This window comes from Saccostrea cucullata, unplaced genomic scaffold, assembly GCF_032062105.1.
Source record: "Saccostrea cucullata isolate Sc308-1 unplaced genomic scaffold, CSIRO_AGI_Scuc_v1 ctg8, whole genome shotgun sequence".
NCBI classification, from domain to species: Eukaryota; Metazoa; Mollusca; class Bivalvia; order Ostreida; family Ostreidae; genus Saccostrea; species Saccostrea cuccullata.
In genome coordinates this window covers 564,276-578,307 of record NW_026940997.1, presented here as the reverse complement: position 1 = coordinate 578,307, position 14,032 = coordinate 564,276, and the positions used below count along the sequence as shown (strand labels likewise).

The 14,032-nt window shown below is 33.7% G+C and overlaps 1 protein-coding gene across 1 annotated transcript; it reads right to left on the bottom strand.

Annotated features, from left to right (window-relative positions):
* Positions 1 to 3,656: 3,656 nt before the first annotated feature.
* On the bottom strand, positions 3,657 to 12,980 carry LOC134256842 (dipeptidyl peptidase 3-like). Its single transcript, XM_062739511.1, has 18 exons — positions 12,817 to 12,980; positions 12,464 to 12,580; positions 11,491 to 11,580; positions 10,579 to 10,704; positions 9,923 to 9,997; positions 9,610 to 9,700; positions 9,165 to 9,310; positions 8,901 to 9,031; positions 8,750 to 8,808; positions 8,112 to 8,306; positions 7,124 to 7,230; positions 6,778 to 6,870; positions 6,539 to 6,601; positions 6,117 to 6,241; positions 5,699 to 5,819; positions 5,148 to 5,327; positions 4,306 to 4,468; positions 3,657 to 4,056 (listed from the first exon to the last, which is right to left on the bottom strand). Exons 1-18 carry the CDS (start codon positions 12,970 to 12,972, stop codon positions 3,917 to 3,919), a joined length of 2,178 nt encoding a protein of 725 aa, XP_062595495.1. The 5' UTR covers positions 12,973 to 12,980; the 3' UTR covers positions 3,657 to 3,916.
* Positions 12,981 to 14,032: the final 1,052 nt, after the last annotated feature.

The following is a 14,032-nucleotide window of genomic DNA, read 5'->3' as shown; positions in this document are numbered from 1 at the left end:
ATAGACTAGAACATACATCATCTAACCTACTGAAAGCAGCTCTCAATGAGTGCAAATCAAACATCATCAACAGTGATTGGTACTCCAGTATATTATTCTACAGTGAGAAACTTAATATTAATTTGTCCCTTTGTAAAAAAAACTAAGTGAAAACAAATTTAAATTGTACATGAAAAGACAACTCAATAATAGTTTTTTAAACACTTGGAACTATATTCGTACCAATTATTTGGAAGGCTTTGGTAAATTAAACACATATTTTAAGTATAAAAGGTCTTTTCATTTTGAAAAATACTTGAATATGAAAAACCGAGACAATCGGGTAATTGTCGCAAAATTCAGAATTAGTAATCATTGTTTAAGGGTAGAAATGGGTAGATATGAAAGGAAACTTAATAAATGTGGTAAAAATGAAATTCTTCCCAGGTGTGAGAGAATCTGCCCGTTACTGCACCTCAAGTCCAACTGAGGATGAATTGCATTTTTTGCTAGAATGTCCACTTTATAATGACTCAAGAAGAGAGTTTTTAGATAAAATCTTTAAAACCTTTCCTAATTTGATACTGCTTAACAATGTTGACCTGTGGATTATGTCAAATGAAGATTCTGAGTTTGTTGTTTTATTATACCAACTTTTAAATGCAAATTTTAATAAGAGAAAACAACATAGTTCAATATAGGCATATTGCAGATATTACACATAGGCCACTTATAATGTACATTCTATACATTCTAAAAGAAGATAGCTAACTCTCTGTTCATTATACAATGTTTGTTTTGTTCTGTTTTGTATATGTATAACTGTGATGATTTTGGACACTGTTCTGTATGCTCCACTGTGGGCCCAAATTGGTTGAATAAATATTTTATTCTATTCTATTCTATTTCGTGGAGGGGTAGGGGTGGGGTGGGGGTGGGGGGTTAAGGGGCCAACTTTTTATCATTGCCAACTTCTTTCAGTACCAATTTCTTTGCATTCAATACTACACTTTCCTGATATCAATTTTCTGTAGTATCAAGTCTGGGGGGGGGGGGGGGGGGGGGCAGCCTTTCAATGAACCTTTCCAATAGTAATAGTAATGTTGGGAAAAAAGTGGGGGGCATCCCGCACCCCCCTGTTGCTAAGTGCCTGCATTAAGAAGCTGTTACAAATTATACACAATTAATTGTTAGCGGATTCACTTATAGCGATCTCAGCACCATCGCTAATAACCACTGGCAGTTAATGGTGCGCACCTCATACTGCATGAACTACATGCATAATTTAGCTCCAACAATGGAGTGAAGAATGAATTCATAATAAACAAGATGTGTTTGTGAAACACTGATGCCCCCGTATGGCAACATAGCGAAGGTTAAGCTTTCTCAAATGCAGATCAAATATGTTGGTACCAAAAGTAAGGCCTTTTCACAAGAAATGCGAAATATAAAACGCTAGCTACACCTGTTCCAGGGTTATGACCTAGGTTAACATTTTATAAGATAGGACAAACTCCGGGTCAAGGTCAAAGGGTCAAAGTTGTTGGTTTCTAAAGAAAGGCCTTGTCTCAAAGATTACGTATCGGAAGTATGAAAGCGCTGGCTCTTACCGTTCAAAAGTTATGGCCAAGGTTAAAATTTGTAAAAAGTAAGTCACACTCTAAGGTCAAAGGGTCAAGATTCTTGATATCTGATGAAAAGTCTTGTCACAAGGATAACAGTTATTAACACATGTGAAATATGAAAGCTCTAGTCCCTAGTGTTCAAAAGTTATGGTCAAGTTTAAATGTAATTAGTAGGTCAAACTCCAATGTCAAGGTCAAAGGGTCAAGGTTCTTGATATCAAATGAAAGGTCTTGTCACAAGGATTAAATTTGTGAAGTATGAATGCCCTCGTCCTAACCCTTTAAAAATTACGGTCAAGGTTGTATTTTTAAAGTAGGTCAAACTCCAAGGTCAAGGGGTCAAGGTTCTTGGTATACAATGGAAAGTCCTTTCACATAGATTACATATGTGACGTATGAAAGCCCTAGTATTTATTGTTCAAAAGTTATAGCCAAGGTTAAATTTTTTTTTCATAGGTATGGAAATCTCCAAGGTCAAGGTCAAAAGGTTAAGTTTGTTAGTATTAAATGAAGGGTCTTTCCACAAACAATATATATGTCAAGTATAAATGTCCTAGTATCTATTGTTCAAAAGATATGGCCAAAGTAAAAGTTCAAAATTTTTGTGTTAAAGTGGGTCAAACTCCAAGGTCAAGGTCAAATCTGGTGGTACCCAAAGAAAGGTCTTGTCACAAGGAATACACATGTGAAATATGAATTTCATAGCTCTACTAAATCAAAAGTTACAGGCAAGGTTAAAGTTTTTGCGGACAAACACAGAGACAGAAAGACAGACAGACATACGGGTGGACACGACAAAAACTATATACCCCCGAAACTTCATTTACGGGGGCATAACAAATATTGGCATAACAATGGTGGTAAACAAAAACCATGTACAGAACATGTACTGATAAAAAAAGGCGAAGAACATTGAATATTTAAGAGCCATTCTCTGTAACCACTTAAATTTCGTTGCTACGCATGGTCACCGATTTTGATGAAACTTCACCCATTCTTAGTACTTGATACCAGAAACATATATCAAACAAATTTCAGTTGCTTTGTGTGTCGCTTGCCATGGTAACGGTCGTAAAAGTTTGAAAAATTGAGATTTTTAGGTTCTTTAAATCTTTACCGAGCCTTAATAAAAACAAGGAAAAGGAAACAAACAATTCTCACAATAACATGATACCTTGTTGTCACTTAAACTGTCAAGAAACTGTTTGGAATATATCTCAAAGTAAGTGGTAACCAAGGGTACGTTTGGAAAAATGCTCAGTACTCACTAAATGGCAGATGTTACATGCTCAAACTCAATCAACTTCTTAAGAAATACAATGAAAGTTTTACCTTAAGTATATAGCTATAAGCAATATTATTAGGTTGTTAAAAGTGAATTTTTTTGGCTGCATTAAGAATTTACTTGCAGTCAAATCAAGAAACATTATATGACTCACCTTGAATAGTACTTATATGGTAGAACTGAAGTTGAATATCATACATTGATAAAAAATGATGAAGAAAACAACTGTTGTTATGGTAACCAAGAAGGGAAAATGTTTTTTTCAATCAATTTTTAACCTTGTGTGCCAGCTTTTTGCATCCAGTTAGAGATTTGATGATAGTCAAAATTAAAAGTCAAGTTAGTACGTTGGTAACCATTGCCAACCAAACAGAAATATCATAATTTGTTCTTGGTATATATTATCAGTAGGTAAAGTACCTTGCGTATATCCTTAAGCTTTAAGGAACCATTTGTTTGCTTTGCCGCAAATGTTAATTAACTATGGGGCTCTAAACATGTTAAAAAATGACATTTTATTTCAGCTTGAGGTTTCCATTCTTAAAATAAAGATTTCAATAATAAATAAATTAACACCACATTTGAAGAAGCAGAAATAAAAAAAAAACACAGGGGTTAAGAGGAAAAGGAAGGATGAATGAAGTCAAGTAAGGGAAAAGATATCCAGAGACAAGAAGGATATCATTGACAAGCTGGCAAAGGAAGCAGAAGAGGCTGCCTCAAATCCAGACTCTGGGGACCTTATATTGCATCATAAGACTAAAACATCATCGTGAGATTGATATATTTCTTGTTATGTTTCATGAATGATGATTCATATAATCTGTATGCATTATTAATTACATTTGTACATGATTTCAGTGACAATTACCGGTATTCAAAATTCCACAAAATTTGAATCAAGCTAGTGTCTTTCTGTTTCTGCTTTACTGGTTTCCAAATATGAGTATATCAAAAACAAACAGTTTCTTTTTTAATTTCATAGAATTTTTCACAATTAATTTTCGTATTCTGCTGCCACCACAGTTTATTCTGTAAAGAATGGTTTTTCTTTTTCCCATAACTTCGTCATTTTGTCTGCGAGATCAGCTTCCGGGAATCGGTCGACCCAGGACTGGATAAGGCCGACAGCAGTAGAGTCATAGTTCTTCAACTCAACATTCTCACCTGAAAATAAAAAAGTCCAGCATATATTGTTACTTAAATGAAATTTCATATTTTTCTTGAGAGAGAAACCTGAAGTGAATGTTGATGTGCTGGGTAACAAAAAATCTAGTAGCAAAATAAAAGTATCAATGCCTATCAATCTTAAGACATTTAACTTAACCATTAAATTCATAACTGATATATCAATGCCCAAAAAACTTAAATTATTGAAGTTCACTATCAGACAAGCCTAACTGACTAAGCACAAACCTTGTACAAAAGTGTTGTGTTGAACAAACATCCTTCTTGGCTGTTTTCTATCCAGAACAATACTGCGAAGACTCAGAAAGTGGGGTTCATCTCGATCGTGAACATCTGAGTAGTAGTCATACATCTTCTTTCCTGATTCTACATCTCCAACAGTTTTGTAGACCTGTAGATGAAATAAACTAGAATTAATACCTACTGAGGGGCAATTCAAAAATAGGGCACATTTCAAAATAGCTGTCATGTGGTGAAAAAAAATATGCTGAATATTACCCATGCCTGAATCTTGTTGAAATGTAACTGATTGGAGGTAATTGCATTTAAATTTGAGAATGAAAAAGTAACCATCCACTGTTCTGGCATGAAAAAACCAAAGCATCAAAGCATTAAACTTCAGAGTAAATAAATCTTGAATTATAGTTCATGTTTGCTAGCCAAGGGTTTTCGGTCCACACCACTCCCCATAAACTTTATGGTTTATGGGGAGCGGTGCGGACCGAAAACCCTTGGCTAGTGAAGATGATTATGGTTATGATTTATGACAGAATTCTTGATCGAAAGCAGCCGTTTGAAAATTATAACATGATTTCAATTTCTTTTTTAAATATGTTTATCATAAAATTATTTATTAAAATATTCAAAAACCTTCAGAATGTGACATCTATGAAGTCAATGACTCTCACTTTGCCAAAATGACCTTGTTCCTTTGTTTAAGGTAATATCATTTCCTATCATAACAGTAAACCCTGGGGGCAAGTATGATCTACATTTACTACATTTCAAAAAATCTTTTTTCATATTTTTAGGTGGAACCTTCACAACTGAAATTAAATTTTAAATGATACCTGCAATTTTTTCAAAAACTTTCCAATGGCAGGCTTGCCCACACCTATAATCTTTGACCTGTCTAATTTCAGTAGAATGTCTTCTTTCCCATCATCCCCAGTTGTCTTGGTGATAGTCACAAGACCTTGACCTGCTTCCAGCATCACCCTCAGGATACAAAACCTGGCCTGCATGTGTGCCTGAAAAGTAAATGTACATCAAATTAAAAAAATCTGTCATATTAGTTTCAACAAGTAAAATGTATCCTGGTGATGTGGAAATTTCTGTACCTTTCCTGTAGAAAATCATTAGTATTAAAGCAAAAGTACACAGAACAGTAAACCTTAAAAGAGAACAACCTACACTTACTAAATCATATTTTCTGTAATGATGACAGATTTTGAACGGAAGATGGAGATAAAATAATAAAATTCAAGCCTGCGAAGTACATTGTTGAAGGTGGACATTGTGAATTATCTGTCAGAAGACCTTCCAACTTAAATCACTGATTCAATTGTGTCTTTGTAATGTACACTTATTTGACAGAGTAACAAAGCAAATATCTCTTTACCTGTCTCCATGCTCTGGTCTCAGGTGAGTAAAATTCCAGAGCAAGCAAACCAGCTCTAGCCATAATTAACCAATTGACATAAATTATGTCATCTGCTGTTTCATCTGTAAAACCAAATATCCTGCAAAGAAAGATGGTCTGCAATTTATTCTGGTCTGCAATTCTGTAAATAGACATTTACAGAAGGTAATGAATTCAACCAAAATTAATTGAAGTGGAAGAAAATGTAAATTTGATTTGTAACTCATAAAAGAAAGTGCACATCCATGTATCTTGAAATGCAAAAAAAAAGTTTTTGTGCTGACGAATAACCCAGGAGTGGGAGACAACCTTCAATTACATACAGGAACTTGTTCTGAAAGTTGACAGCTTAGGACAACCTTGAAGGTTTGGATATTATAACGAATAATCTTTTCACCTAAGTGCATCTGTACTGAGACATAGATAGATTCCGACACACTCTGCTCGACATTCTTCATAGGAAGAAGATATGGTGGAAAATCTGCTGTCCCAGGTCTCATTTTCCTTGTAACACTCTGTAATCTGTAATACACACACAATGTTTAAAAAAAAATTTAAAACACAGTACCTGTTTTTACATCATTTTCTTTATTGTGTGTTCATTAGTTCACAAGTTCTGGTAAATAATCCTTCCCCTTATTCTCTTTTTCTACTTGTAGAAATCTAGTTGCTAAAAAAAGACTGCATTGATCAGAACAGCTTTCAGAGGAAGAGAAGTTTTTCATTTCAATCAATATTTTAAGTCAAAATAATGTTAATAATATTAAATATATATTAATATTTAGTGTAATACTGCATTCACTCATAATTCATAACTACCTTTTGGTTTGTTTCTGGATTTACAACAGATTCTTGGTCAAAATTGTAGGTTCCATCCTCGTTCTGCAAAAATGATATACATTCTATTAAAAGCAGCAGCATTATCTTGCACCATTTCCAAGTTCTAACTTTAACAAGCATATAACATACTCATATGTAAACCTCTACAAAAGGAAAATGATTTCTTTTGTTTAAAATTTTGAGCTTTTGGTCCATGGAATCACAAACTAAATGTGTACCTTGATGAACAGCTTTCCACTGCCATGTCCCAGTAGCTCATGGAGACCGACCTGTACCTCAAATGCCTGGATTTTTAACTTCACAAACAGCTCCTTTAAAGTTAAAAGTAAAATTTATAATTAAACAAAAATATTTATGTGTCTATTTAAATTACATAAAATTATTCATGAACCCTAAAATTGTTAATGATTTATTCAAAAAAATGTACCAGGGTATTGACAGTGAAAAAAATTGAAAGGTGCATGAAGAAATTAACAAGTCAGATCAATGATCAACACACACTGAATTCATTAAAAATACTTCAACAGCGACAACAAAATTATATTCTTCATTAATTTTTTTTACCTTGTCTGTCTCATCCAGGAAGCTGACTTTGTCTTCTTTATACCCAGCAATGAGTACATTACCGAGGGAGACATTCTTAAAGCCTTCATCTTGTCTGATGTCATCATCTGTAACATTGAAAAAGTGAAATATTGTATACTATATAATATAAGATCTGAAAATAATGCAGGTGTCAATGAGATATGTAAGGCAGATACAATTCTGGTTAAGTCCACAACCCATCCCCAGGATCCATCAAACAATGAATCACAACAACCAAAACTTCTTCAGTAAAACTACTTATAGCAAAGTACCAGGAACCAACAATTTTGAATCGTTATAACATAATTCATTATATCTATTCAGTTCACAAAACATTTTAAAAACCTATGGGAATGGATATCACTTTGCTTAAGTGTGGGTTCCTTATGAGGGTGTTGGCTATAGCATTACCGTATAAGTAGAATTTTTAGCGAGGATTTAATTTTGGCATTATTAGCGAGGGTGCTGACATCGCTAAAATTGAATATCGCTAAAAATTAATTGCTTATTATTTGTAATAGCATCTTTAGTTAGCATTTTAAAATCGCTAAAATTACTTCTTGCTAAAAATTAAACACCAGTTTTAAAGAAATCACTAAATTTGCTTCTCGCTAAAATTTCCACTTATGCGGTATTTCCTACACACATAGGCAATGGATAAAGATGTTATCTTATAATATACAGTGTTAGATAAACATTAAACCTACACAGACAGGACACCAAAGATGCAATAACTAGAAAACACTGGCTGGTTACATCTAAAACATTATTTTAAAAAGCACTTCAGGAGTGTTCTTAAATGAAACACTTAAACTGTATTTTTCAAAACAGTCAGGTATTTTATTTAACATACATGTATATACTGCTTTTACTAATATAAAGTTTTAGTACAAATTCTTTTTCTTCTATAACTAAAACTTCTGTTAAAAATAATTTATTTAAAAACCTAGCTAGATTATCATCTTACAGTTAGGAATGTTGATTCCAGCAGGAATTCCAGACCCAGCAAATGTCAGGACATCCAGGGAAGTGAAGTCCGGACGCAGGAACTTATCTTTCTCAAACGCTGCAGGCCATGGTAGAAGTGGCAGGAGGTGTTCCGCTTGATTGACCAGCTCTGTGAACTTTGCACTCATCTCCTTGTTTACCACAGCCACAAAACCTGTCAACAGTTTATGTACATGTAAAATACCACAGCCACGAAACCTGTCAACAGTTTATGTACATGTAAAATACCACAGCCACAAAACCTGTCAACAGTTTATGTACATGTAAAGTACCACAGTCACAAAACCTGTCAACAGTATATGTCTATATATATTTAAAAATACCACTGCCATAAAACCTGTAAACAGTTTATGTACATGTAAAATTTCTGTCATTTGCATAGCATTAAATTGGCATAAAATTGAAATCATAAGGGGTACTCTGCTAAATCAAAATTCTGGCACATATTTGTTTGGGGAAAGAGAGGAGGGAGTTTAAACAACAAAGCAGAATATTTGTTAAATTTACAACATTAATAAAGCCCATTGATTAATATACATTGTGTGCAGTAATAATACATTACATTTAAAATGATTGCAATCAGATAGAAACTGATACCTTCAAATTCACCACGTACTCCAAATGGGTCTCTGTATGACTCAATGAATCCAATGTACCTGTCAAGGAAAAAAAGGAACACATTATGAAATAACATCATCAATCTTCTATGGATTAAATACAAAATACAAAATGGAAACTAAGATTTTACGTTTCCACAATTGGTCCCTTGTTTTTGATCCAGTGTCGAGAGCCCTGTTTGTGTTCAGGTATAGAACCTGTGCTGAAGGATTGGATGTAGGCATTCAACATCTTTTTCTCCGTCTCATTGGCAGCATATTTCTGTAAGAATTTTTCCTCTATTCAATCAACAACAAAAACTTTAACAAATAACAATACAACAATATGAACATAAACTTCAGGTTATCTATTTGACATATAAATAATAAATTTTACAATAATTATAGCACCATACCTCAGCTTTGGTGAGATTTTCCCCAACTAAGGACATCAGATCAGAGTAGTCTCCCCTGGTGACCTTAAAGACACAGGGTTTTCCAGTTTCTTTGGGTGTGAAGTCATGTGACCCCAGTATAGACCCACAACCTGGTACATCACCTTCTGTGTACATAAAAATAAAACACAGCTTCAATTACAGATTCTTTCTTTGACATACACTGATTTGTCAACAAAGTCCTCTTCAAATTTTTCAATTATCTAGCTAGAGTCTTTGAACTTTTAGCAGCTTTTGTTACTGTATTTACCGGTATGTTTTCATCACAGTTGATTCATAAATTGACTATATAGAATTCTGCCATATGGCCCCATTAAGGATTTTCTCTTTGACATTAAACTTTATGGACTCTACTGTTTAAAATTTAAAATTCACTGTCCTTACATTTTCAATGTTTAGTACTGACCTGCACTAGAAGAGCTGGCTAATCTCACTTCATAGCAGACTTTGTCTCCCTCCTTTGTTTTAAACAACCTGGTATTATAGGGACTGATATCCTAAAATTTATAACATTCTCATTTGATACAATATAATAATTAAAATTAACGGTGGGTTTGCTACTCAAAGCTTTAACTTTATATTTTTTATTCCATGCAGATGCATGTATAATTCAAATCAATGTGTGTTCTCCATATATTTACCAGTACAAACTTTCTACACCTGCTGTAATTGCATGTGTTTACATATCTATAAGCATGACATATAAATGATAATCAAACCTTGGCACTCATGAATTCCTGGGCTACTTTAGCATCCTCTATATCACAGTTACTGGAGAAATAGGTGGTGATGCCCTGTAAATAAGAAGATGCAGAAACAAATATACTTTTTTAATGTAGTTTATAACTAGAGATTTTATTGGTTAGCAAACTGGGTGTAAATCCCTGTACACTCCACAAAAGATTATTAAGGTATATAAAGTGTCGTAACAATAAGTACTTTCTTAAGCACAAAAAGAAAAGAACATGAATGTCAAAATGCAATGTAACATGTAGTTAATCTTATCAAAACTTTGATATACCTCAGACTGGAAGCGGGTAGCAAATTTATTTGATTATCGATAATACATGGAATCTATGGAATACAACCCTTAATTGGTAAATCATCATACACCTCTGACTGAACCTGGATAACTACTATCATCCTTTATAAGTTTTTCAAACTGTAAGTGCCACATAAAATATACTGTCCATTAAAATAATTGCTAACCACACAAATCGTAATGATACACATGATACACATATTGGTACACATAATGCATTTCAAAGATGTGTGATTTATAGCAAAAAAAACTCTAGAGGCAATTTTCTAGCATAACCTTAACATTTACAGCCTCTTCCTGAGATTTTTTAGCTGGTATATGTTGTTTGCTGACCTTCTTTCCTAAGCCTAGCTCTCTGAGTCTGTCCTCCAGTGAGTACATTCTCTCTGACACTTCTTGCCACAACCCCGAGATTTCCGAGGCTACTTTGCTGCTCATCAAAATCTTCTCAAATTTCTCCTGCCATAAACAAATTTCAGAATTCAGTCAACCATTCTCTTATAAATCTAACAATATAGTTTATCATTTAAACCACAAAATTTTACAAACAATCCATTAGTTACACTGCATTAAAATATTGTCTAATCCAAATTCCAAATGTAGTCTATTCCTAGAAGAAGCACCCTTGCTCATCATAAGTATGTACTTAATACATCAGCATAATACCCAGGAGCAGAGAAGATTTTCAAAGAAATAATGCATTTTTACTTTATAATTTTTAAAAGAGCCCCATCCTAACACCAGACTAAGAGTGCATGACCCAAGGGCAATGAAATTCACAATTTTGGAAGTGGCACCCTTCCTCATCGTAACTAAATATATAGTTTATTGGTTTAATATCCAAAAGGGAAAAGCTGATAAGATTGATACCAAATTAATTTGATCACAAAAGTTCATATCAGCACTTGCATTATACAAGCTAAAATTTTATACTGTAAATCTGGAAATTTTTACATCTATTTTATTTTACGAATTCGGGTCAAAATGCTGTTGATTAATTTTTACGTTAACTTTCTTAATTTTGCGAATGACCACTGCTTTGTTTACATTTTCCTATTGGTGATTTATTTTTAAGAAAAATATTTTTGCAAATGCAATGAACTAGCTAATTTGCTAAAAAATCTACAGCAAAAATTTCCAGATTTACGGTAATACATGTTTTACAGTATCTAGAGAAAAGGAACTGACACAACATACCATTAAAGTAAAATGATAATTTGATATTTCAAAACAATTTACTAATACCTTTGGAAGGTTTGGGATAATTTTGCTGTCACCAAATGATTTATAGTTCCCTGCATTGGACAAAAACCCAGCTGCATAAATTAGAAATGCCTGCAAAAGTCGACTTGTTATCAAGATTTTTCTTTTAAAAAAAGCATGCATAGCAAAACCATAGCATATAAGAAACATTTCATATAACACTGAAACAGAGAAAATTGAAAAACAAATTTGTTTATGACTCTTTATATTGGTCTCAAAAAAAGTCATGCAGAGAACATCCTAATGACCTATTATTCCCTTGATAATATTTGCTTTGCTGCCTTTTAGAAACTTACCAGGAACTCCTCTTGGGTAATTCCTTGTGCCTCTGCTCAGCCTAAATGATTTACCTGGGAACTTTTCTATGGTGATCCTTTATACTTCTGCTAATTCTGAATAACTTACATGGAACTCCTCTTTGGTGATCCTCTATGCTTCTGTTAATTCTGAATAACTTACCTGGGAACTCCTCTATGGTGATCCTTTATACTTCTGCTAATTCTGAATAGCCTGGTTCCTTGTCCCTGTTATGATTTGTATACTCCCCATCACTAGGGCCAGGTGGAGTACAATGGATTCAGGGTGAATCTGCCCAGAATCTTAGACCATTGTGACGTTGAATTTAGCTGTGCTTCCAGTGACATCATATTTTTCGACGCCGTCATGTAAAGTGTCATTGTTACGTTGATTTATTTATTTCCGTGGTTAACAGCAATGGCTCATATTCCCACGATTTAGAGCGCATTGTTTTGATCAATTAAAGAAAAGCATAGAATGTAATCCACCTGGCTCTCCTGCCTTGGCAAGGATGAGACAGGGGACCAGGCTAAATTCTGAATAACTTACATGGAACTCCTCTGTGGTGATCCTTTATACTTCTGTTAATTCTGAATAACTTACCTGGGAACTCCTCTATGGTGATCCTTTATACTTCTGCTAATTCTGAATAACTTACCTGGAACTCCTCTTGGGTGACCCCTTGTGCCTCTGCTGCTGACTGAAGTTCCTCTACACTTTGACCTCTGAATAGTTTGTGAAAGAGTAGGAATATCCCTGGGGACTCAGGAGAGGTCTAAAAACAGTCAATACTTAAAAAATGGCAATTTTATGGGAACTAAGAATTCACGATGAAAGAACCAGAAGTCTCTAATGAGACTACAGGTCTATTGATTTAGACTTTGACATACATGGATAACACATTTCTCTTATGAGCTTCCATTCTAGATGTAACATTAGTTGAATATATATATCTTCATTTCAAAACAGAGAAAGCTATATACATTGTATATTTGATTAGAATATACATACCTGAATAAAGCAGATAAGTCCACCACACCAGGAGGCCTGGGAGATGTAATGTGCGTACAACTTCTCTTGACTGGTTAGGCCATTGAAGGCTGTCTGACAGTCCAAAAGAGCTACTTTTGTCTCCAAAGGCAACACATACAAAGACACATCTGTCATTCTTCTGGCTGAAATCAGCAATGATCTTCACCATGAGATATTTCATTGTCCTCAGTTTTTAACTTCAGGTTAATAATCACTTTATAAAATTTGCATATTTGGTTTTAAGAGGGTGCCAGATATTCCACTACTGTGATATAAGTAACATGTAAAATATCTTTTCTATAGAAAACTGAGAGAGTTGGCATCATGAGTTGGGAGGTCCAGATTTACCACCTGCCCTCTGAATTAATTTAGTTATTGGATAAACAAATACAGTAAAATTTGTTTTGTATGAACACTAATATAACAAATTCATAGATAAAGTGAAGTTTTTCAGGGTCTCTTACAGAATTCTTTACAATTCATCGTAAAATTTATGATTATAACAGTGTTTGAAATTCACCGTAAATTTAGCTATAGAAATACAGGGCTGACTGCCAGTAAAAATTATCAGCCCTGTCAAAAATTTACCAGCCCTAGAAAATAGTTGTCTTTTATTGTTTTCTTTTAAATAATGTGAACAAGGGTTAGATCATCAAAACTTCGATCTCAAATCTATTGGCTGATGAACTATACCTTTGTGCTTGTAACACTTTGCTACTAATAGTCCAGTACTATACATGTATCAATGATTGATTTGGGAGAGATTAATCCAATTAATAAATTTTAATTAATGAATACTGAACAAGGCCAGCTGGACGTCGATACATGCAAATCTGTAAGCATGCTGCAAAATTTGTGTGTTTCGGGAAGTTGGGAGGTTAATTCAAACACTGGTTATAACAAACTGTGTTATAACGAATTTACGTATATAGTGAACTGATTTTGAGTTCCGTAGAGGTTGAAAATAATGAAATTTACATCTCTTATGATGAATTTTCAAAGATCTCAAAATTTGATACATTGAACTTTTAATTTTAGTAAGTATTTATATAAAAAAAACTCTATTCACGATGAAACCTTTAATATTAATAGTTTAAAGTTTACAAAGGTTTAACATGTAATTGCTTCCCTAACATATATTCGGTAGAAATTCCTGAAGGAAAACCTGCAAATTGCGAATTCTTTAATAGAGTTA

What these genes read in the sequence shown, in the direction of transcription:
- LOC134256842 (XM_062739511.1), bottom strand. Translation starts at nt 12,972, where the DNA reads ATGACAGATGTGTCTTTGTATGTGTTGCCTTTGGAGACAAAAGTAGCT. An exon ending in GACTTATCTGCTTTATTCAG is followed by an intron (nt 12,581 to 12,816) that starts GTATGTATATTC and finishes GACTGTTTTTAG; the next exon opens with ACCTCTCCTGAGTCCCCAGG. An exon ending in TCACCCAAGAGGAGTTCCAG is followed by an intron (nt 11,581 to 12,463) that starts GTAAGTTATTCA and finishes CGACTTTTGCAG; the next exon opens with GCATTTCTAATTTATGCAGC.